Source organism: Danio rerio, chromosome 17 (genome assembly GCF_052040795.2).
Source record: "Danio rerio strain M-AB ecotype USA chromosome 17, GRCz13ab, whole genome shotgun sequence".
NCBI classification, from domain to species: domain Eukaryota; kingdom Metazoa; phylum Chordata; class Actinopteri; order Cypriniformes; family Danionidae; genus Danio; species Danio rerio.
In genome coordinates this window covers 55,417,622-55,441,806 of record NC_141037.1, presented here as the reverse complement: position 1 = coordinate 55,441,806, position 24,185 = coordinate 55,417,622, and the positions used below count along the sequence as shown (strand labels likewise).

The following is a 24,185-nucleotide window of genomic DNA, read 5'->3' as shown; positions in this document are numbered from 1 at the left end:
AACATTAACTGTGCTTGCAGATAAAAAAAAAAGTTTTAGTTAAAATGTGCTTTTAAAAATTCATTAAAAAATGGCGCTGTTCTTAAAAAGTAAAAAGAAAACTGCTGTACTTAAATCTAAAGTATTCATAGTAGCCTATTCATCAAAAGCTGGAAATGCTGCTTGGACCTTATAAATATAGGCTATACGTCATATTCCTACACTTTCAGACAAATCTTGAAATATATGTTAAATGTAAATATGACAGGGTTCATACAGGCACAGCCTAATGAAAATCAATTCCAGCACCTATTTTTTTTTCAAGACTGACATGCTATGTATTGAAGACCTGAAAAGTATTCTCAGCAACCCATAAAATATTGCATAGGAATAGATACAAATAAAAAACATTAAAAATAATATTTATTAATCATATATTAATAATATAATAAACCTGCACTAAATGCTTGTGAAATTTTTTTTGTACTCAAGTAAAAATACTATTACACTGCTAAAATAACAACATTTTTAGTAAATAATGCTAATATTTGGTAAAAGTACAAAGTACTCTTTTAAAAAGTACTAGTTGGTTACTTTTGAATAAAAAAAATCAGATTTTCATTATGAAATCACTTTTTTTAAGTGTAAACCTGATTTAATGGTTTGATTGCTTAAATCCCAAAGCTACGTGTATAGGAATATGCACTAACAAAGGAAGTATGCTCGATTTTTCCTTTCATGACAATTCATCTTTTTCAATAGCACTGGTAAAACTACCAAATAATCTTTAAGGCCATAGAGACACTTTTTGCCCATTTTTAAAAAAAGATATTTTTAAGCTTTGAAAGGTTAAAGTATATGGTAAAAAGATTTTTATTTAGCCTTTTATTTACATATTTTACACTATTTTTCTTTACAATATGGCAAATTAGTTTCTTCAATAGCTGTACATCACATGTAGATTTTATTTTACACTTGATCTTAATCTAAAATAGAAACTTAAAAAAAAATACAAGTACACTGTCAGTAAAAAAATAAAACAAATGACTTCATTTTACTTGAGGTATTTGAAATATGACGACACTACATTTATCAAAGCAGTGCTTTAAGAGCCTTATTGTAAATTTTGATAAATAAACAATAAGTAACAATGGATTGCTTTGATCTGTAATGCTTTAAGACAGATCAGAATACAGCTAAATGTATAAATCACACATATACCTCATCCAGAAACATTTCCAGCATAATTCTTTTGTCGTAAAGAAACAAAAAAGCTCCACCTTTGCTAAAGTTTCACTTAACAACACAGCCAAATAAGAAGACCATTAGCATTGTTATCGATCATGCATCAATCTATTTCTAAATACTTCATAACTTTAAATACTTTTGACTAAATTTAGTCAAGGAGCAAAGATAAATAATGTCTACTTTAATAGTGGAGAGATCGCGATTGTATTCTATCTGAGCACACACGCGATCATGAGAGCACTTGCAGTTCATTTGAAAAAAGCATATTTAAGAGCTCGCATATCTGTTTTAGTGATTTGCGTACATGAATGCGCTCTCGTGTTAAAATAAAGCACTCGCCGCATTTGCAGAAATGAGTAATTGCGCAATACCTCCATTCCCGCGCCGCCATTCAGAATGTACTTAGAGGAGTGACAGGTCAGAGGCGAGTCGACTGGCTGTCGGAGAGCGAAACGTGTTTGTAGATCATCAAAAAGGCAGGAAATATGTCCGCGGTTTAATTACTCTGCTAGACATCTCTATAGTGAAAACATCCGAGAAGCATTAATCCAACAAAACATTTGTTTTTAAGTAGTTTTTTCTGTCTCTGCAACACAGAAAGCATTTGTCCCGCCCTTACGTTTCACGCAACTAGACAAGGTCGACTGTGATTGGCTACTTTTCATGTCAGTCAAATCACGCTTCAGAATCAATTCTTAAACTTCGGAAACTGATTTTCAGCAGCTTATGACACAATGCACTAAAATAAACACTCTAAGCACAGCGCTGTGATCGTACACTTCACAAAACAGCCAATGCTGATCACATCGATGTTATATTACACATTTGAGGATTAAAAGTGTTAATTCTTTCATTATTCAGCGATTCCTCCGCGTACCACTAGGAGGAAGCCCGCGTACCACTAGTGGTACGCGTACCACAGTTTGAGAACCACTGTTCTATAGCATGAGATGTTGTACAAATACACTTGTTTCTTTATTTGTGATTGTATATAGTTATTTATTAATTTTCCTTCGGCTTAGTCTCTATTTTAGAGGTTGCTACAGCAGAATGAACAGCCTATATAGTTTAATTGGTTGTTAAATAATATGTTACTCATTGATATTTGATTAAATACATTTTTTAAGGGCGATGTGGTGACACAGTGGGTAGCACGATCGCCTCACAGCTAGAACGTTGCTGGTTCGAGCCTTGGCTGGGTCAGTTGCCATTTCTGGGAGTTTGCATGTTCTCCCCGTGTTTGTAAGGGTTTCCTCCGGGTGCCCCGGTTTCCCTCAAGACATGTGGTACAGGTGAATTGGGTATGCTAAAATTGATCGTAGTGTATAAGTGTGTGTATGGATGTTTCCAGGTGATGAGTTGCAGCTGGAAGGGCGTCCGCTGCGTAAAACATATGCTGGATAAGCTGGTGGCTCATTCCGCTGTGGCAACCGCTGATTAATAAAAGCACTTAGCTGAAACAAGAATGAAATTAGGAACAACGGCATGTTTTTTTTTTTTCTTTTATCTACTTGGTCTCTGATTTCATTATCTGAAATACCAAAATTTTTGGTACCCCCCCCTTTTTTTTTTCTCTGAGTTTAATGATTTCCTAAAATGTCGTGTTATTAAACTATTATAATTACCAGATTTTATCCATAACTAACAGAAGATACCTTACAATACATTTAGTATATACTTAATAAATATATATATATATATATATATATATATATATATATATATATAGGCCATCAGCCTTTAACTTTTTATTCCATTCGATCGCAGCCCTTTGGGTTTATTATGCTGGATTAACATCACCGTATTAGGGTCAGTTGCAGAAGATGGTAAATGTTGAACTTTGACACCTTCATGGTACTTGCATACATTAAAAAATGAGGCCCACAACTGAACATAGATGATCTTCAAGTGGCAGTCTCCAAAAAGACACCAAGAATAGTTGTATTGTAAACATTGTGCCCTCCATTCTCATTAGGGAGGTTAATATTAAATAAACAAATGAATAATGATCATAAAAAAATTTGTATGGTTGTTAGACATTAGCACTTTTATGTGTTATCAATATGCTCGTGCTTATATAATTCCTATTGGTGTGTGTATGTGCACCATTGTGTGTAAAATTTGTTTGTTTTTAACCATCTCGGCGCACAGTGGAGGTTGTGTGTTTTTAGGATTCATGAAAAGTTTGAGAACCCCTAAACTAAACAACACTCAACAATGTGTGTGAAACTAAGGGCTTAAATGGTCCAGGTAATCAATGATGATGAGTTTCTGCTGTGTGTGTGTGTCCAGATGACTGTCAGCTGTGGCAGGTGTGATTGGTGCAATGATTTGGTGGTTCTGGACAAAACCTCAGCATTAAATTCTATTGTTCCAATAGAATGCTGAATACTTAACACAGTCAAAACCCGATTGCTCCTCCATAACATTGGGGTACAAATGATACAAGTGTTTCTATAGCATAGAACTGCAAATATACAGATATTATAACAATCTAATACATGTTGTTTTGTCGCTCTGCAAAGCTGTGGTTTGCTGATTAAATGATAAACGAGTTTAAAACTCGAAGGAATGGAAGTCTACTGCCGTTTTCCTAAAACATTTTTAGCAGTGTACAATTCAAGTTCTAGTTGAGTCTAGGGCTAAATAGAAAAATAGGGTAGGGCAGGCGTGACCAACCCTGTTCCTAGAGATCGACCTTCTTGCAGATTTCAGTTGCAACCCATATCAAACACACCTGCCTGTATTTATCAAGTGCTGGTCAGGTCCTAATTAATTGGTTCAGGTGTGTTTGATCAGGGTTGGAGCTGAACTTTGCAGGAAGGTCGATCTCCAGAAACAGGGTTGAGCACTACTGGTATGTTATTATAAGTACTTTTACTTAAGTATCTGTAATTGTAATTTCTGAATCATTCAAGTTGACAACTGCAAAAAAAAACAAGCACATAAATATGTGATTTGTAATCGTTACGTACATTCTGTGTAGGTAATTGTTCATATGTGATTGAGAAAGACACCTACCCTGCTGAAAAATCCAGCCTAAACCAGCCTTGGCTGGTTTTAGCTGGTCGACCAGGCTGGTTTTAGAGGGGTTTTGGCCACTTCCAGGCTGGTTTCCAGCCATTTCCAGCCTGGTCTTAGCTGGTCAGGCTGGGAGATGACCAGCTAAAACCAGCTTGACCAGCCTAGCCAAGCTGGGAGTCCAGCCAAAACCAGCTATATCCAGCTTAAACCAGGCTGGTCAAGCTGGTTTTAGGCTGGAAAATGACCAGACAAATCCAGCTGACCAGCTAAGACCAGGCTGGAAATAGATGGAAACCAGCCTGGAAATGGCCAAAACCCCTCTAAAACCAGCCCGGTCAACCAGCTAAAACCAGCCAACCAGCCTAGGCTGGTTTAAGCTGGATTTTTCAGCAGGGTGGATAAGTGTTCTTAACTGGATAAGCAAAAAAGCACTGGTGAGTTAGTATTTGTATAAATATAAATACTATATAAATCATATAAAAGCAAATACTTTAAGGTATAAAATATATCTGAAATTAGGTTTTGCTGCATATCAGGTCTATGTAATGGCATGCATCAAGGTTGTGGGAGATGTGGTCCATCATCAATACCATCCTCTACTTCAACATTTTGGTCACAGGCTTCTAAACAAACATGCAAAATACAGCATGCTAAGTGTTATGTTTGATGTTTGCTTTTTTTCTTTGTGTATTTAATTTTTCACCCTCCCACCTAAATGTTACAGCATGCTACTTAAACTTGTAACACTAAGACAGTAGAACTGATATTTTAAATGCTTTGCATTTGTTGGAATCAGAGCCTCCTGAACTTGAACTTCAGAATGCCCAATGTATTTTCGAGTGTACGCACGGCATTCAACTTTGAATTATCCATTATATGCATTCCCTGTGGAATGAAGTCTTCTTCAAGAACACTTCCAACCTGTTAGATCAGAGATGTCAAACTGAATTCCTGGAGGGTCGCAGCCCTGTACAGTTTAGTTTCAACCCTGCTCCAACACACTTACCTATAGGTTTCAAACAAGCCTGAAGGACTCCGTTTGTTCAGGTGTCTTTAATTAGGGTTGGAACTAAACTGCACTCAAAAAAATGATTGGCGTTAATTAACTTTTTTTTGTCCACTGGTTCCACGTAACCAAGTTAAGTTACCTTTAAGAAAGAATATTAATTTTAGTGAACTTAAGTTAGTTACATAAAGGTAATGTAATGTTGTTTAGTTCAATCAACGTAACATTTATAATTTAGCTTTAATCAATGTAGTTATTTAGGTTCAATTATTCTAAAATTGATATTGTTATGTTTAACCAAATAAAAAAAAACATTTTCCGTTTCATTGAGTTTATTCAATAGATTTTTTACAGATTTACACATTTAATAATCCAGCAATAAAATGATTGTCAAAATCCAAATACTGTCTTTATCTGTATCTTCACTTATTACAATAAGTTAAAACATTAATACTAATAAAATAATAGTAATACAAGTATGAAATAAATTGACAACAATAAATGATTTAAAAAATATGCTTACGACTCCGCCCACCGTGTTGACCTGAGGTAACTATTTCGAAACGACGATGGACAACACTGACCATAGCGTTGCTGTACACTGCCTCGGGTGCCTGACGGTTCAGGAGGACCTCTCAGGGCACTTGAGGCAGGTCTGCATGAGCGGCGCTGAGGAGGCCATGGTCCTGTAGGAGGTGGCTCGTGCCTTGGAGTCGCGCGCCAGGTTTGTCAAAGAGGGTAGGGTGGTAGGCCTGGCGGAGGTGCGGGGCCTTGTGCAGGAGGACCCCACCTGGGCTCCTTGGCCGAGTATTTCGGGGCCAAGGGCTTCCTCGTTGCGGAGCAGCCCATTACACTCAGCAGCGGCAGCAAAAGTACATGTCCGTCCACTATGGAGGCGGATATGACTGAGGTCTCCCGTCGCCTCGGCCAGCGGTGCGAGCTGCCTCCCAGGACCCAGACGGATTTTAGCAGTTTCTGCGTTGCCACTCTAATGTGGCTGCACCGTCTGGGTCCTGGAAGCGTCAGGGAGCTTAGGGTGCGGGAGTGGCTGGGTAGGCGGCCAGAGGGAGAGGCTGTAATCCTGACGCTTCCCGGGAAAACCGTGAGCCTGAGCCGGAAAGAGGAGGAGTGGCTGGAATGCTATTACAGGCACATCCGGCCGCTCTGCCTTAGGGCTCGGGCTCCGGGGGCAGAGGACAAGGGATGCTTCTTCCTGGGAGCGTCAGGACTCCCCCTCACTAACCCCAGCCAGGACGTCCTGCGCCTGAAAGCAAAGTACGTCAAGAGGCAGCCCGCGCCGCCCGCTACCACCGCTGCTATGTCTTCTACTCCGGCTCCAGCTTCGGCTTCTCCTCCAGCTGCACTGTCTCAGCCGCCTGCTCCACCTAGCGAGGAGAGGCCGTCCACCTCTGGCCTGCAGCCCCCTCCATTGCCTCCGCCTCGTTATTGGGGGGCTTTTCAGGACAAGTTTCCGGTAGGCTTGGGTGGGAAGCCCCCTAGTAGGGCGGAGGCAGCCACGATCGGGTTTACCGACCGTGGCTACTACCATCACTGGAGAGGGGGAGCAGCTCGGAATCCGGACGCGCCATCTTCTTGAGCGGTGCAGTGACCGGAAGGGCCGGAAGCCTTCCCTGGCCCGGGTGCAGAGTGCCATTAGGGCCGAGACTGCATGGACCACCGGCGTGCCGACGGTGGACGGCGTCCTGGCAGAGTGGGAGCTCTCGAGGGCGCTGTCCGCCGTCACCAGTGACCAGCAGCTGGTCATGTCGGTGGTCCAGCAGTCTTGGAAAGGACTGGAGATCCAGACCGTTGGGGACAAAGGCGGAGGAGTCGTCACCACCATGCCCTTTAAAAAAGGAGAAATTATTTGTGATTACCATGGTTGTCGCACGAGGAGGGCTTAAGGAGACGGGAGGCCCTCCCCCGTGTCTCCTCCTCCAACATGTATTTCTTTAAAGGGCTTGGTGGGAGGACCCTTTGCCTGGATGCCCAGTCCTGGCCCTGCCCCTGTCACCCGGGCATGGAAACCTTCGGAAGGCTTATGAACCACTCCCGGCACCGCAACAACGTGCGGCCCTTTGTGAAACTTCTAACGCTGCCACAGGGGCCACGGGAGTGCGTTCTATTCCGCGCCCTTCGGGACATCTCCATGGGGGAGGAGCTGCTGCTGGACTACGGCGTTAGACGGGGGTCCTTCCGAGGAGAAGGCAAAAACTTAGATTGGCTGGACGACTGGGTGCGCAAGTCACCTAGGGTCCAGCCAGCCACCTTTTTTTTTTGTGTGTGTGTGTGTCCTTCCACTGATTTTTTTCCATTTATTTATTTATTTATTACTTAATTATTTTTTTTCATTTATTTAGTTAGTTAGTTAATTAGTTAATTATTTAGTTAGTTTGTTAGTTAATTATATTGCTGTTTAAAAAACAACAACAAAAAAATAACAAAAATATGCTTACAAAAACATCATAAAATACACTTTTCAAAATAATACTTTTCATATATTATAAAAAACATTCAAAAATAATATTCTGCCTTCAATTGATTTATCAAAAACATACTTAGAAGAATTAAGTCTTCTTTTGTAAACTATACTGTACCTTCTTTACACTGAAAAAGCAGATAACACTTCAGTTGTTCAAAGAAAGATTAACATTTTAAAGCAAAGTAACACGATCAGCACTACACCATAAATTATACCAACGATCACAGAACATGCAATAGCTACACACATTCATCTCTCTGACACTTGCACCATTTATGCACATTTGCACCAGACACTTTCTTACCACCACTCCCTATATCTAAAAACCAAAACATTGTGCATGAAGTCTGCTTCACACAGGTGTGTGGGCTTGACAAACCACATGTAGAAGCATTCTTAATTCTTACATTTTTTTTGTATAATTAGCACATCTTGGGTGTATCGCCTTTTCTTGTTGATTTGCTGAATGTGTCCTCAATTGTAAGTCACTTTAGACAAAAGTGTCTGCTAAATGTTATTGTAACTACTGTAGATTCATAAGGTGGTGTTGCACATCAAGGTTCGCGCTTCATCATGCCCAGCATCCTAAAAAAGTCAGGTAAAAAAATAAAAATTTACCAACAGATCAAAGGAGAAAGGAGGAATTGGTTTAAGAGGAAAATACAAAATGTTTAAAAAAATAAAATGGCTTACCTTGTACTCCCTCACTTAGGGGCTTTGAGGATGCATTCACACTTTTTTTCCACTGGTGATGTTCTAAATAACATGAAATGACTATTAGTAATGACATGAAATGACTATTAATAATGACTATTTACTAAATAATTAGTAGTTAAAATTACTAGTAATTTTTACTGTACATCATTTTAATGTGTGTATAGGCATCTAAAGGCATAGTAGAGTCTCCTCAGCCAGATATGGGACTTTAGAGGTTGAGCTGTAAACCTGTGTGGGAGAAAATAGATGTGAGTGAGCAAAGATTTAAAATAATAAAATATAATAATATACATAGCAAACTACTAAACTTCAAAATTTAAACGTGTTAGATGACCAAACAAATAAGCTTACATTAAATATGTCATCATGCTAGATGTCATCCTATTTAAGTGTCACATATGCTTGTCAAGATTTTTTTTTTTAAGTTAACAGGCTTGAATACAACTAAATAATAAATAAGAATGTGCCAACACCACATTTTAATTAATATTATGTAAGTTATCAAAACTGGCATTCAAACTCGACAAACCGCTTGACACTCATTTAAAATAAAGACTATCAAATCAAATAAAAAATCAAATCACTTTTGTTGTCACATTATCAGCAGCACGTGTGCTATGATGAGTGAAAAGCTTTGACTATTCTAACATGACTATTCATTACTACCAACGTTAGCAACTTTATTTTGGGGGAGTAAATATATACCAAGTATAAAATTTCACAGGAATGCAAAACAAACTATACATTTATCTGTCTATAATGTGGAAAAGACACAGGGAACATGGCAATTTCATAGCAATACTACACACAAACACAACATAGTATTACAAGAGAGTACATTTATGATTCAAATGTTGTCACAGCCTCAGTATAAATACATAAAAAGTAAAAAAAAATCTCACCTGTGTGTCCACATTGGGGAAAGCTTTGTGCACGTTCGCAATTTGTACTGTAATCTTCATCTTTTGATTCCCATAATATGGGGCCAAGCTGAGAGTGATCATTGTGGTTTGAATCTTCTTACTTCCTGTGTTGTTTTGAAACTGCGCATGTGCAGATATTACTCCACCTATTGACCAAAATGCAGTACTGCAGAAGCAACACATCTCCCTTTCATTCATGTTACATAAGCAAGCGGTTTAAATGTGAAAACTTACTTTTTCTATTTTTTTCCAACACAACACTTTTATTTTTAATACACAAACATAAGTGAATTGTTTAATTTAAACATAGTTACATTCTTTGGTCCAACTAAAGCCATAATTAATTTTCTTGAGTGTGCAGAGCTGCTGCCTTCCAGGAATTGAGTTTGACATCCCTCTGTTAGATGTAATTCTCTGGAATAAAGCCAACTTCAAGGGTTATTCACAATAATGTGACAGAAGTGACGCTGACTGTTGAAATGCAAAACCATTAAGAGTTCACCCTTAACCAGAGCTTAACTTGTGAATTGCGAGGTCCAGGAACAGATTGGGGTAACAGATCCAGCCTGTTACTTGAGGAAAGGGGGGGGTTTGTTGCACGAATGAAATTGAACGGGGTGGGGGTGTCGTGGACAAACATGAAGAGGGTTGGGGAGTCATGGAAGAAAGTGAACATGAACGGTTGGGCCGTTGAGGAGGGGGATCGATAATATGAGGTGCCGGATCAGATGTCAGAGGTTCTGGATCCGGCGTGTTTAGGTACAAATTAAGCACTACTCTAACTGACGCTTGATAATAATGATAAAGAACCGGAGGTTGTCGAGCAAGGGCTCCCCCTTATCGAGGGAAAGAAAAATCTTTGCTTAAGTTGGGTCCTGAGAAATTCCCAAAAGGCATTTGGCTCAGGACAGCAACAGCATGTTTAGAGACCTCCCCAAAAAGCAATTAAAGTAAAGGCTGATTTATATTTCTGTGTAAAGCACATGCCTATGCTCTGGCACAGCCTTCGCGTGGGCAGGAATCTCTCAAAAAATGTAAATACATGTCGCAATGACGCAAAAGCACAAGCTCTGTGATTGGTCGGATTAGTAGCTGTAACCAGTGTGGGTCTACAAGATAAAAACGTTTCTAAAACATGTTTATTAAAAACTGTAAAATCACTTAGTAATTCTTCAGCACAGCCGCATGTCAGTAAAATTATAAAAGTAGACGCTTCAATCCTGGTTCATGGACTTAAGTCAGGTTTATTTTGTACATTAACATAACGGATATCCATACAGCAGTGTATATAAATATGTATCCTGTCACATTTGCCATGCAAAAACAGTGCAAAGCTAAACGCATGTTAACTTTATAATGACATTGTGTGAGATTCATTGTTGTAGAAAGGCTTGAATTAACTCCACAACAAATATATCAAATAACTGTTGGGAAAGTTCATACTGTAATAGTACTGGAAATTTACTTCATTCTTGTCTGTTTTGTTTTGGAACCTGTCTTATTTCCCCAGTTAGCCCGGTTAGTTTGGCATAAGTAAATCCAGCAATCGCGCTTGGATCCACGCCAAAACAATTGCTCTGAGATCGCCTGAATGAGGTGGTGTCGGCTTGATTGAAATTAACTCTGGAGCGGATCGATTGCAGTGCGAAAGCAATACGATCCAAATCAGGCTATATCACAGTGTATTATGGATAAGTCATAGGCATATACTGTGTACAGCAATATGAAGAGACAATGATGAGTAGGGCAGGATGTCATTTCTATCGTGTAAAATACGAAAGTAAAAGCATGCTGAACTATTAACTATTTCTCTCTATGATATAAGCCTATAATGCATAGGCTAACAGCTATGTTTGAGAAAGTCTCTGCTCTATATTTAGTGACGACGTATGAGGGTGTTCACCATTCAAAATAACATTTTGCTTATAATGTCTTGTTGCTCATTGTCATAAATTAAAATAAGGACACATGACAGTTGAGCGGGAAAAATAAAGCCTAAAACTCTGACCGAAACTCTAGATGGCGCTACACAACTTTAAGCTTCTGTCACCCGCTCATAACACAGAAGAAGAAAGTTAACATGCTTGTTGTTGAAGTTACTGGCGACTCGAACAAGCCTGGATGGTTCAGGTAGCAGCTGCAGCTCTAGCGTTGAAGAAATTATTAATGTTTGACGCGGCACGTCAAAACAAAAAACAAGCATGAGGCGTTTCTTAACAAAATTACGCTTTTACGCTTGCTGTTTTGCGCGTTGGTGTGAACGATCACATTAGCTGCCTTTTTTTTAGTCACGAGGCGTTAAATGTTGATGGAAAACGTGAGCAAAGAGCGTCCCTGTGTGCATGGGCCTTTAGCCTGGTTGTTAGACTGTGCTGGAGCAGGCTAGCTGCAAAGAATACATTTTTTATAGTAACTTTTATATTATAGTTTAATTTCAGATACGAGGCTAAATTCAACTGGGTTAGTTTGAGAATCCCAGTTTAATCTCTCGTCTTGCTTTTGTGCAATACCCGTCAGCTGTCTGTTGATCCTGGATATTTTTATCTGTGACTGTGATTACCTTTTCCCGCTTATGATCTTTAAACTCTTGATTTAAATTTTTTTTATTCACCACATTTATTTGATCCATCCATGGCATTATTCAGTTACAATAAAATGCTTTAAAACTTAAAAACTGTAAGACAATGATTTGACACTGTGTTGCACAAAAACTCTTTTTTTTTTTTTTTTTTTGTAGTGAAGCTCCTCCTCCTGCAGTGAAGCTCCTCCTCATCAGTTCAGCTATAAATACTAGACATTTCACAACAGAAAGAAGACAAATCTGTTAAGACTGAGAACATGAGTCGTCCAGAGAACCTGAGTGATTCAGAAAACAGCAGTGATCCGGAACCCTGCGGAACTGCACATGAAGATACTGAAGAACAAACAGGTCGGTGTTTATTCCTGATTTTTTGTTTATTCCTGACAACAAGATAAACGTATTAACATAATTAGTATTAAAAGACTGAATTAAGTTTATTTGCTGTAAATTCATGGACTGGGTCTGAGTTGGCTTTTATTTCCATGTTGAGATGGTTTATACAAATATTATATCAAGCTAAATATAATTTGAGGTGAAAGATATTTTGTTCTAATTTTTACACATGAAAAGTCCTGATCTGTAATGCTTTACTAACCTGATATTGATTTTTTTTTTTAAATAACTGCAAAACATTTGAGTGTTTGTATCTTCAATGTTTTTGGCAATGTTTCACTTCACATTTTGCTAAGATTTTTGTTTACTGACTTGCTAAAAAAATTATTTACATTGATTTTCAGACAATAAAAAGAATGAGAAGAGCGAAGACTATAAAGTTGAAGGTACACACCTTAATCAACGCATGAACTCAATCAAATGTAGTCAATGCAGCAAACGATTTTCTAGACCTTCACACTTTAAGATGCATCTTAGAGTTCATACGAAGGAGAAACCTTATTCATGTTCTGAGTGTGGAAAGAGTTTCGTGCAGCAGTCAAGCTTAAGACTTCACCAGAAGATCCACACTGCTGTAAAAAAGTATACATGCTCTGAGTGTGAGAAGACTTTTATTAGAGCTGATTATTTGAAAAGGCACCAGAGGATTCACACTGGAGAGAAAACGTATAAGTGTTCACAATGTGACAAGAGCTTCAGTCAGTTACAAAACCTGAAAAAACACGAGAGGGTTCACACTGGAGAGAAACCTTACAAGTGTTCACAATGCGACAAGAGTTTCAGTCAGTTACACAACCTGAAAAAACACGAGATGATTCACACTAGAGAGAAACCGTACAAGTGTTCACACTGCGAGAAGAGCTTCAGCCAGCCAGGACATCTGAAGACGCATGAGAAGATTCACACTGGAGAGAAACCACACATCTGTTCACACTGCAACAAGAGATTCATTTGTTCAGAAAACTTGAAAACACATGAGAGGATTCACACTGGAGAGAAACCGTACAAGTGCTCACACTGCGACAAGAGCTTCAGTCAGTCAGGATATTTGAAAACGCATGAGAGGATTCACACTGGAGAGAAACTGTACTCCTGTGATCAGTGTCAGAAGAGTTTCATACAGTCTGTGCAGCTCAAGAAACATATGAAATTCCACACTGAAGATAAGCAAAACTCATGAGATAAGTGGAGTAAGACTGGAAAGATTATTCAATTGTATTGTGCATTTATTTTATTAATAAACTTTTACTCTTTGATTGAATGTTCTCTCATTGTTTATTACTTTGTAGACTTTTACAGTGGTGGTTCTAGCCTAAATGGCACCCTGGGCGAACCACCAACCTTGAGTGATATGCTAAGGGTACTTTCACACCTACAGTTTTGTTTCGGAACCTGGTTCGTTTGGCATATATGAAACCACCAATCGCTCTCGGATCCGTGCTCCGAGATCAATTGAATGAGGTGGTCTCGGCTCGATTGAAACGAACTCTGGAGTGGATCGACTGCGATATGATCTGAGCGCGGTTACATCACAGTGTTTTATGGATATGTAATAGGCATATGGCTATACGAAGAGGGAATTTTGAGTAGTGCGGGAAGTATTAGGAATTAGGAATGAGATGCTGCGTTCTTCCTGATGGTCACACGACCTTCACGTGTTTTAAATGGTGAATTATTTAAATATTACAGCATTCATAAAACGATTTATTGTTTTCCCCCAAAATATATATTTTCAAAATATATACTTTGCATAAAAACATTATCAATATACTCTGCCCAATATAAATAAAACTGATAGTAATCATACAAATTTCAGCAAAAAAACACCCTTAATGTGTTTATTCTTTTATTAAGATGTCCATGGTGATATTTACTTTCACAGTTTGCTTTAGGGAAACTCCTAAGGTAAATAAGTTAAATCTCTGAACTTTAATAATAAATCTAAATAAAGTGCTGCGCTTCCCACCTCCAGTCGCAATGACTTCCAGAGTGAGTTTGGCGCTCAAGTCTGCATCGATATCCTCGGTATCAAGATCGTCTGTTCGTCAGCATCGTCTGTTCTTGCGGTCTTGAGTATTGGAACTGAACTTTGGCTGCTGATGATGATGTTACACGAGAACACGAGGACGCAAGACTGCTGAAGAACGCATATTGAGAAACGACCAAAACCATCTGTCTGCCAACTGAAGCTCAACAGAGGAAGTGTGTAAATGTTCAACAAATGAGGTAATAGAGAGAAGGGAAAAGTGTGTTATAAAGAGAGGGAAAGTGTTTGAAAGAGCTCCATGCAGTGAGGTATAACTGGAGAGTTCTAGTGGTGGTTGCTTGTAAGATGAGTGATATAGAGGATTCTCAGGGATTATATAAAGGGTGGTTTATGGCAATGTCATTTCTGAATAGTGAGGAACAGATTTTGGATGAGGGTCTACGTCTGGCGCCAACTGCCTAAACTTCTGAAAAGAAAAACAAGCAGAGTGAGCAATTTGATTTTTGCAACCTGGTACATGCTCAGTATGACACGGGAAGTGACAGAGACAACTGAAGTTTGGATCCACATGCAGGTTTATTCGGATAGTCAGTCAGCAAGCAAAGGTCAACACGGGTGCAAACAGATATATAAAGGCAGTCCAGAATCGTAGTCAGTATAACAGGCAAGAGGTCAACAAGGCAGGCGGCAGACAGGGATAACTACATAAACAAGGCGAGGTAAATACATGGGAAAACAAGACGAGGATAACGCGTTGAATTGTCACTATACAGATAACAAGACTAGGCAATGGAAGTGAGTGTGTGTGCTGCTTAAATAGTGTGTAATCAGTCTTTGATAATCCTCAGTTGGTGCGAGTGTAATCAGTCAGAATGAGGAACTGAGTGTGTGTGAACGCGAAGTGCATGTATGCAAATGTAGTTCAACAATGGCAGATTTGTAGTCCATTAGTATTTGTGTGTGAAATCCAGCGATCTATGAAGTACGATCGCTGATAATTTTGACAGAGCCCCCCCACCTCTAAGGAGTGGCTTCCAGACGCTTCTAATAATGTTCCGCCGGGAGGTGAAGCGGAGGTGGAACAGGGGGAGGGATGGAGGACCAGGACCATGCAGCGAGGGCGTACCTGAAGCATGGAGTTGAGGAAGGCCTGGAGCTGCAGAGGGCCCGGAGCGTGAAGCCGTGGAGGGTCTGGAGCTGGAGCCGCTGAGGGCCTGGAGCGTGGAGCCGCGGAGGGCCTGGAGAGTGGAGCTGTGGTGGGCCTGGATCTTGGAGCTGTAGAGGGCCAGGAGTATAGAGCTGTAGAGAGCCTCGAGCCTTACGTTCAGCAGATGTCGGCGGGTCATATGGATCTGGTGGATCACATGACTTTGGCAGCTCTGTGAAGTCCTGCGGCCTTGGCAACCATTCGTGGAACTCAGGCGGCAGCTCGGACCCTTCATGTGACTCAGGCGTCAGCTCAGGCTGTGTCAACTCTGGCGGCGACAACTCTGGCAGAAGTGGCTCTGGCGATGGCCTTTCAGGAACAGGAACAGACTCGAGACAGGAAGCCATCTTGTGAGCTGATGGACTGGAGGCGGCCATCTTGTGAGCTGTCCGATGTGCCGTAGACTGGAGAGTTGGTGATGTTCGCATTAAAGTCTCGCAGTGTGTTCCTTGAATGGAGGGCACCAGAGTCCTTTGAAGTCCTCAAATGGCAGGCTCCAGATCCCCTTGAGTCCCACGAATGGCCAGAGCCGCTACCTGAGTCCCATTAATGGCCAGAGCCATCATCTCAATTCCACGGATGGATTTCACAGAGCCATGCAATCTCCCAGAGCCGCTAGAGCCATGTGACTTCTCTATGCTCCTTGAACCAAAGCCTCCTGACCCACTGGAGTTAAAAGAAGTGCCAGTAGTCCTTGAATCATAGCCTCCTGACCCACTGGGGTTATATAAACTGCCTGTGCTACTTGAACCAAAGCCTCCTGATCTACTGGTGTTATATGAACTGCCAGTCCTCCTTGAACCCAAGCATCCTGATCCACTGAGGTTATATAAGCTCCCAGTACTTCTTGAACCCAAGCCTCCTGACTCACTGGGGTTATATGAACTGCCAGTCCTCCTTAAACCCAAGCCTCCTGATCAACTGGGGTTATATAAGTTCCCAGTACTTCTTGAACCCAAGCCTCCTGATCCACTGGGGTCATATGAACTGCCAGTACTCCTTGAACCCAAGCCTCCTGACCCACTGGGGTTGAAAGAAGTGCCAGTGGTCCTTGAATCAAAGCCTCCTGGCCCACTGGGGTTGAAAGAAGTGCCAGTGCTCCTTGAACCAAACTGTGATCCACTGTGGGTGTATGACTCGTCAATGCTTGCTGAACCTGAGTCCCCAGATCTACTGCGGCTCCAGGCCATCCACAGCTCCAGGCCCTCCGGAGCTCCACTCCAGCTCCTCCGCAGCTTCACCTTCCAGGCCCTCCTCAGCTCCACCTTCCAAGCCCTCTGCAGCTCCACGCTCCAGGCCCTCGGCAGCTCCACCTTCCAGGCCCTCTGCAGCACCACAGTCCAGGCTCTCCTTCGCTGCACGGACCTGGTTTGCCGTTCCTCCTCTGCTCAACCTCCCCAGGCCCTCTGCTCTCTTGTGATTGCCAGTGGAGTTGTCTCCGCTGACGATCATTTCCTGTAGTTTGTGCCAATTGCTAGCAGGGTTTCCAATATGGGAGACTACCGCTGAGCGAACTCCAACTCCCAGAAACCCCTGCGCTCATCAACGCTGGTATCAGCTGACAATAATCCGAACACTCGCACAGACACAGCTGCTCCTCATATACACTGATTACAAGGACTATAAATACACCTCACTTCCACCAGCAGACTTGCTGGCACCAGGGGTCATAAACTCACGTAGAACGCACCCAGACTCTTGTAGGGGTCACAATGGAATTTTACCTCCGAACTGTGTACCAAGGTGATTACAGTGAGCGCAGCAATCTTGGGAAAAGAGCTCTAAAAAGGAGTTGACACATTTTTTGAAACAGTGGATCAGGATGTAAATGAAGATACTAACATAAATAATTACACTCCTGTTAGCAGCCCTCTTGGTAGCTGTCCTCCAGATGAGAACCCTGATCATCTCCATTAGTAAGACTTTAAACAGTAGCAGTACTGGCTACAGCAAGATGATGATCTCAAGAAGTAGTTTTACGGACTGGCTTTAGCATTTCTCTCATTGCATTTTCTGCAATTTTAAGGGGTGCATTTCCCATTCTAGTAAAAGTATGGGGAGGTCTTTGTTAAAAACAAAAACAGATTACAAATTGGAAATGATTTCTGGTGGGTCTTTTCACTATATTGATATGACCCAGGGATGGGCAAACTTGGTCCTGGAATGCCGGTGACCTGCAGAATTTAGAGCCAACCCTCATCAAACACCTGTCAATAGCTTTCTAGTGATCTTAAAAACACTGATTAGCATGTTCAGGTGGGTTTGATTAGTGCTGGAACAAAACTCAACAGGACACCGACCCTCCAAGGACCAAGTTTGCCCATCCGTGACATAACCCGATGCTTTCAGGAACACATTGAGAAGTGCAAGTTCTGTTTTTCCAGGTGTTTACACATTCATATTCAGCTAAATTCAAAAGCTCCCCACTACAACTTTAGCACATTTTTGGGTATGCTCAAATGTTTATTTAAATTTGTTTTGCGATGATACCAAACCAAAAATTATGCTGGATTATCGCAGTCACTTAGCTTCGGAATTACAGAGTTTAGACAGAGGTTTTGTGTTTGCTGGAAAGACTTTCTTTGTCAAGGTATGTTATGCTCATGTGTGATGCTCTTTATCAAAATGTATTAATATAGCTGTGACAAATGTCAGCAGAAGGATTCTTATTTGAAGCATCGCATGACATTTCTAGAAACCGATGTCCCCTGTAGAACATTTCGACTGGAGTTAGATGAGGAATACCATCTAACACACAGTTCTCCTTTAGAAGATGACATTGACATGGTCGCTGGTTTTCCACATGATTACATGGACCATGTGTGTTTGGGTGTAATGAGTTGTCTTCTGGACCTGTGGTGTAGGGAACCCATGCAAACAAGACTTTCTAGCACGCAAGTCTGCCATGTCCGAGAGATATGAAGCACTAAAGGAGTTAAATCCAGCAGAGTTTAGGACGCCAAGCACTCTAGGTTAGGGGTGGCCAACTCTGTTCCTGGAGAGCCACCTTCCTGCAGATTTCAGTTGCTACCCATGTCAAACACACCTGAACCAATTAATTAGGACCTGAACACCACATGATAATTACAGGCAGGTGTGTTTGATATGGGTTGCAACTGAAATCTGCAGGAAGGTGGCTCTCCAGGAACAGAGTTGGCCACCCCTGCTCTAGGTGGAAGGCTTTGTTGGAAAGCAAATGAATTCCATTAGCTGTTGTAAAAAGGTCCTATTGTTTTTAAGGATGTGTTACAGCAGGGGTGGCCAATCCTGTTCTTGGAGATCGACCTTCCTGCAGATTTCAGTTGCAACCCATATCAAACACACCTGCCTGTTATTATCACGTGGTGTTCAGGCCCTAATTAATTGGTTCAGGTGTGTTTGATATGGGTAGCAACTGAAATCTGCAGGAAGGTAGCTCTCCAGGAACAGGATTGGCCACCCCAGTGTTACAGCCTCAGCAACAGACAACAAAAGTTGTCATACATCTATTTATATTTTGGCAAATTGCCAGTACAGTGTAGAAATAAAGGATTTAGCGCACTTATTTTTGGTTTTATTTGTTGAGCATTACTGCTGCTTGTATGGCAAAGAGCAAATAGTGTATATATACAACATTCATGGCTAGGTACATCTTGCTGGGGATGTAAAAGTGCATGGGTCTTTGGACAATGTTCCTGGCTTCCCTCTTGAAAATTTTCTTAGGGAGCTTAAGAGAATGGTGAGGAAGCCTCTTGCACAAATAATGTGCAGGTTGTCAGAACACAAGACAAATAATTCTTCCACTAAAGAAACATCACTCATGTACACCCAGAACAACGGCCCCTTATCTCAAACCCTCACAGAGGCAGTACATGAACTCAGACAGCTTACTGTTGGTGTCAAACTGCAAATATTGAGCAAGGGTGAATCATACCTCTGTGGCAGATTGATTTTTCAGAGAAATACACAAAGGGCTTTCCTTTGTCCCAAGGGCAAACAACTCAAAAATAGTTATTATATAGTTTACAAGTTAATCAGAGACAAATCAAACTCAAAGTATATTTTGAGTGGAAGGAAAGGAAGTATTTTACCTGAAAGAGTTTTCTTTACCCTTAATGAATAAAATTCTGTACTATATGATAACTGAAATTACTTTCAGATAAACCATGATATCTGCCAAATTCTGAGGATTAAAGGAAGCTTGTGTGCACCTTACCATCGCCAAACTAATGGACTGGTGGAGAGAATGAACGGTATCATACAAAGGTAATATGTGGATTTATAATTGTAAATAGGGCACTGGGAAAACTGATCAATGGCAAACCAACCACATGGGATCTGGCATGATGTTTGAAATCTGGACCAAAAAACAACCAAACACACTCCATTTTTCCTACCAGGACTACCAGGTTTGATATAACTAAGTTGTATTTCTTATGAATGTCTACTGATTTCTGAGGCGAGATTTGATGCAGTATTTAAATGTATTCACTTTTACTTTTTGCTTTTCTGGGAGAACTGATTGCAAAAGAGAAGCTATTTCCGGTTGTGATACAACAAGAGAAAATTATCCAGATTTTAAGCAAAATGAGGAGGCAGTAGCTAAAAAAAAAAAATGAGTAAAACACATGGCACATTGTTCAGCACTGGGGATCTATCGTGGAAGCAAAATATTAAATCCCAGCAGCATAAAGGAGGCAAGCTTGATTGCAACTTCCTTGGTCCTTTAACAGTGATCCGAGTTGAAGGAAAATCTGCTGACCTTGTGGATAGCTTTGGCAAAGTTATACCAAAGGTCAGCACAGATCATCTTAAATTGTATATAGAGGAGAGGCCAAGAATTCCTCATCAAATACAATAAAAAAGCACCCAATTTTCCAGCATTTGCCCTTCAACTCTGGAGAGGATTCTACTGCCCCCCAGTGCCTTCTCTGCCCCCTCCACCAGTAGCTCCACTATCTCCAATGCCGTCTCTACTCCCTCCACTGCCCCCAGTGCCTTCTCTGCCCCCTCCACCAGTAGCTCCACTACCCCCAGTGCCTTCTCTGCCCCCTCCACCAGTAGCTCCACTATCTCCAATGCCTTCTCTACTCCCTCCACTGCCCCCAGTGCCTTCTCTGCCCCCTCCACCAGTAGCTCCACTACCCCCAGTGCCTTCTCTGCCCCCTCCACCAGTGGCTCCACTACCCCCAATGCCTTCTCTACTCTCTCCACCAGTGGCTCCACTACTCCCAATGCCTTCTCTACTCTCTCCACTGCCCCCAGTGCCTTCTCTGCCCCCTCCACCAGTGGCTCCACTACCCCCAATGATTGGACATTACAACGTTAATTATTGGGACATGGCAAAAACAGCCGCAAACTAATAGCTAGAGAGTGAGAGACTGTAAATGCCACTGTTTAATAGTGCTAACTGGTTTGATGCAAAAACAAATTACTGGTGTTGTTCTTGTTATCTGGCACAAAATTACTTTTATTCTAGATTGTGGACAACAGCAGGACCTTTACATAGATTCTTTTGAGATGTCTGCTGTATAGAGAAATGAAAAGACCAAGCTAAAGGTTTAAAAATAAATACTATTCTTTTATGTAGTTGAGGCAGCAAATATTGTGAGTGCAGCAGATTATAAAATGTTTCTGTGCAGATTGATCCAAGAACATTTAAAATTGTTTAGGGAACTATAAATGAAAACCATCACTGGATGCTCATGGTGAGACTTCATAAAACAAACAAAAAATGGTAGCGTTTCATCTTTGTTATGCAACAGTTTGGTGTTGTAAAATTTCAGATAAAGATGAGACATTCCTCCTGGATCCTTTGCAGGCAACTCCTTGGTGACTTACAAGGCGCAGTCAGTCAAAGTACAGTAGGTGTTCTGTGTACAAAATTCTTCCATGATCATGCTTGTAAAAAAAGGTACCCATTCTTTTGTAGTACTTATCTTTACTTGTACATTTTGAAGCTTTTTCTTTTGTGTGCATGTGTTTAACAGATTCAATGTGAAACATGCAGTAGGTGGTTCCATCAGGACTGTACTGGGACAGAGGAGATGTTTCTTTAGCAGCCTGTTAACTGCTTTTTACTTTGTCCAAATACTGATCGTCTGAAATAAATGTCATGTGATTCTGATAGATGTATTCTATTTCATTTGTGTGTGACTAAATATGTACAATCAATCGTGATTTATTGCAGGATTTGTTTATATAAATTAATAACATGTACTAAAACAAACCTACAATGGAAAACATTTATCACTTGAATGATAACTTATTTGAAGACTCGGACCAATCTTTGAACCTAGGGGGCTAGGGGAAAGGCCAACACCAGTAAAAATGCAAAGTGGTTAGTAAGTGTGTCACGATCCTCCAAATCCTCGATTCGATTACATTTTCGATTCTAAAGGCACAATTCGATTCAATTTTCGATTATGACCAATTAATTATTTGTAGCCTACCGTTTAAACTACCTGACCTGCATGGTCTTTGTTTTACCCATAAACAAATCATACAGTAAATGAATAAAGGCAAGATACACAGATAATTACCACCTGTCAATCACTTTTTTCTGCGGGACTCGTGAATAGGCAGTGATCTGTGTCGTTATTATGGCGTCGGTAAAAAAGACGCACAACCAACAGGAACCAGCCAACAGTATCTGAGGTGTTCGCTAAAATGACTAAGTACAAGTCAGTGAAAGATTGAAGCAGTCCTCTGACTGCCTGGACCTGCTGTCTCGAGCGCATGGCTGTGTGTGCGTCTGAGTCTGTATGGTCACGTGATGTGCATTTTCAGAGGTAGAGAGGAAGGAGGGCTGCTCAGAAATGCTACACAAAGACAGTGTAAACAGGGCCTGAGTGTGTACTTTTCGCGAGCGGATTTGCAACAGGGGTGGGCGGAGGATCGCGATGCCAGTGTTGTCTATCGGACGAACCGTACATAATACGTACATAGCAGAGCTTGCAAAACTGTGTTTTTTTTTGTCGACAACACAAACATTGTCAACATAACTCACTGGAAATCCAAAATGCTTCCACACCGGCGACTTCATTGAAAGAGTTCTGTCGACGGGTCTCCTGCTTCTGCAGTTTAACAAGCACTTCAACAAGCCTGTTTTTTTCCCGCTTGGCAAGCCAAGGTGACGTGGCGTGGCAGCATCGACGATTCTATTTTTTGATTCAATAATCGAAATTGAGCATAAATTTCGATCGATTTCGATTAAAAATCGAAATCGTGACACCCCTAGTGGTTAGTAACTTTGGAAAACTGCTAGCCACAGTGGCTGGTAAGCACAAAAAAGTTAATATCAAATCCTGAATATTATAACAGCTGGATTGTGGCCTCTCACCAAACAGAACATCCTAAACCAATCACAAACTGGCTTTTTACCAAAACAACGTACATTATACCACATCTACTCTCTACACTCTTTAATTAATAAAAGTCTTTTTTACATATTTTTTGAAATCAAAATAACAACTTTTGGTTATATTTTGCATGACTTATTCTTATACAAATTGCCATCAGTGGGAAGTATATACTGTAACATTATAGAAATTGTCTTCACCAGAGCATCAGAAATGTGCCAAATCTTTGACCACTCTTCAATTGAACTGCCCAGTAAGGTGGCATGCCGTATCGCGGCAAGGTGTTTTTGGTCTCAGAGCTTCAGTCTAGTTGGTTTCGGTTGGCGCTAGGATCAGAAACATGCATGCTGCATGTGAGTGCAGGGTAAGTGTTTTATCAATTGTGTACTCATATTTTGCATTTTGTCTCATCTTGGTGTTGTATAGAGCATGTGACTCCATGTTTGTGGCGTGTATATACTGTAACATTATAGAAGTGTTGTGTTTCATGTGAACACGCGGTTAATGAGTTTGTTCTCTTATTGGCTGCGTGTTCTAATCCTGTTTTTATGTGAGCACATGGTTTGTTGTGTTTTTGTACCATTTTTTTTTGTCTCTCCCACCTTGTTATCCTATTATTAATCATTATGTTCACCTGCCCACAGTTTCAGTTTTCTTTATTTCTGTCATTCAACACATCACAATAGTATTGTAATGCAGAACGAAATTACGTTGCAACAGACCCAACAAGAACATAAAAAACATCGTTATACAAACACTATAAAATCCTAACATGATAAAAAAGCTTTTATAATTCCATAAAAATATAATTATATAATATATAACCTATTTTTTTAAAAATCTCTGAAGAGAATAACTTAATACTTAAATACCTATTTCGCCATTTGTTGTAATATTAAAGATTTATGCTAGTTTAACAAATTTATTGATTTATTATTGAACACTAGCTATCAACAATGTTTAAGAAATGGTATCATTCAAAAGTCTTATGACAGGATAAAAACTATCCCCAAACCGCACTGATTTGCACCTCAGGCTTCTGTAACGCCTGCCTGATGGCATGAGTGAGAGCAGGCTATGACCAGGGTGGGTTGGATGCCCTAAAATGTTATTTGCCCTAGACAGACAACATCTTCTTGTCAGTTTGTTGGTTTGCTTTACCTATTTATTCTACCACCATGATTTGTCCTGTGCTGGTCTGTTGTCATGTTCCATGTGTCTCCAAGCTGAGCCATGTTGAATTGAATCAAGTCAAGACTTTGTCTATTACTATTTTCCCCCCACAATGTTAAGTTGTT

General features: G+C 40.6%; 2 protein-coding genes, 1 long non-coding RNA gene and 1 pseudogene across 3 annotated transcripts in view; 3 read left to right on the top strand and 1 right to left on the bottom strand.

The window, feature by feature from the left end:
* Nucleotides 1–24,185, top strand: part of znf292a (zinc finger protein 292a) — a 190,734-nt gene that overhangs the window by 19,236 nt on the left and 147,313 nt on the right. The gene's annotated exons all lie outside the window — the stretch shown is intronic.
* On the top strand, nucleotides 6,147–7,657 carry LOC147833199 (uncharacterized; annotated as a pseudogene).
* On the bottom strand, nucleotides 7,782–9,495 carry LOC141378391 (uncharacterized). Its single transcript, XR_015513940.1, has 4 exons — nucleotides 9,359–9,495; nucleotides 8,600–8,684; nucleotides 8,433–8,495; nucleotides 7,782–8,324 (listed from the first exon to the last, which is right to left on the bottom strand). It is a non-coding gene; the product is annotated as an uncharacterized LOC141378391 (long non-coding RNA).
* Nucleotides 12,191–13,614, top strand: LOC101884037 (uncharacterized). Its single transcript, XM_087291201.1, has 2 exons — nucleotides 12,191–12,308; nucleotides 12,698–13,614. Exons 1-2 carry the CDS (start codon nucleotides 12,218–12,220, stop codon nucleotides 13,531–13,533), a joined length of 927 nt encoding a protein of 308 aa, XP_087147327.1. The 5' UTR covers nucleotides 12,191–12,217; the 3' UTR covers nucleotides 13,534–13,614.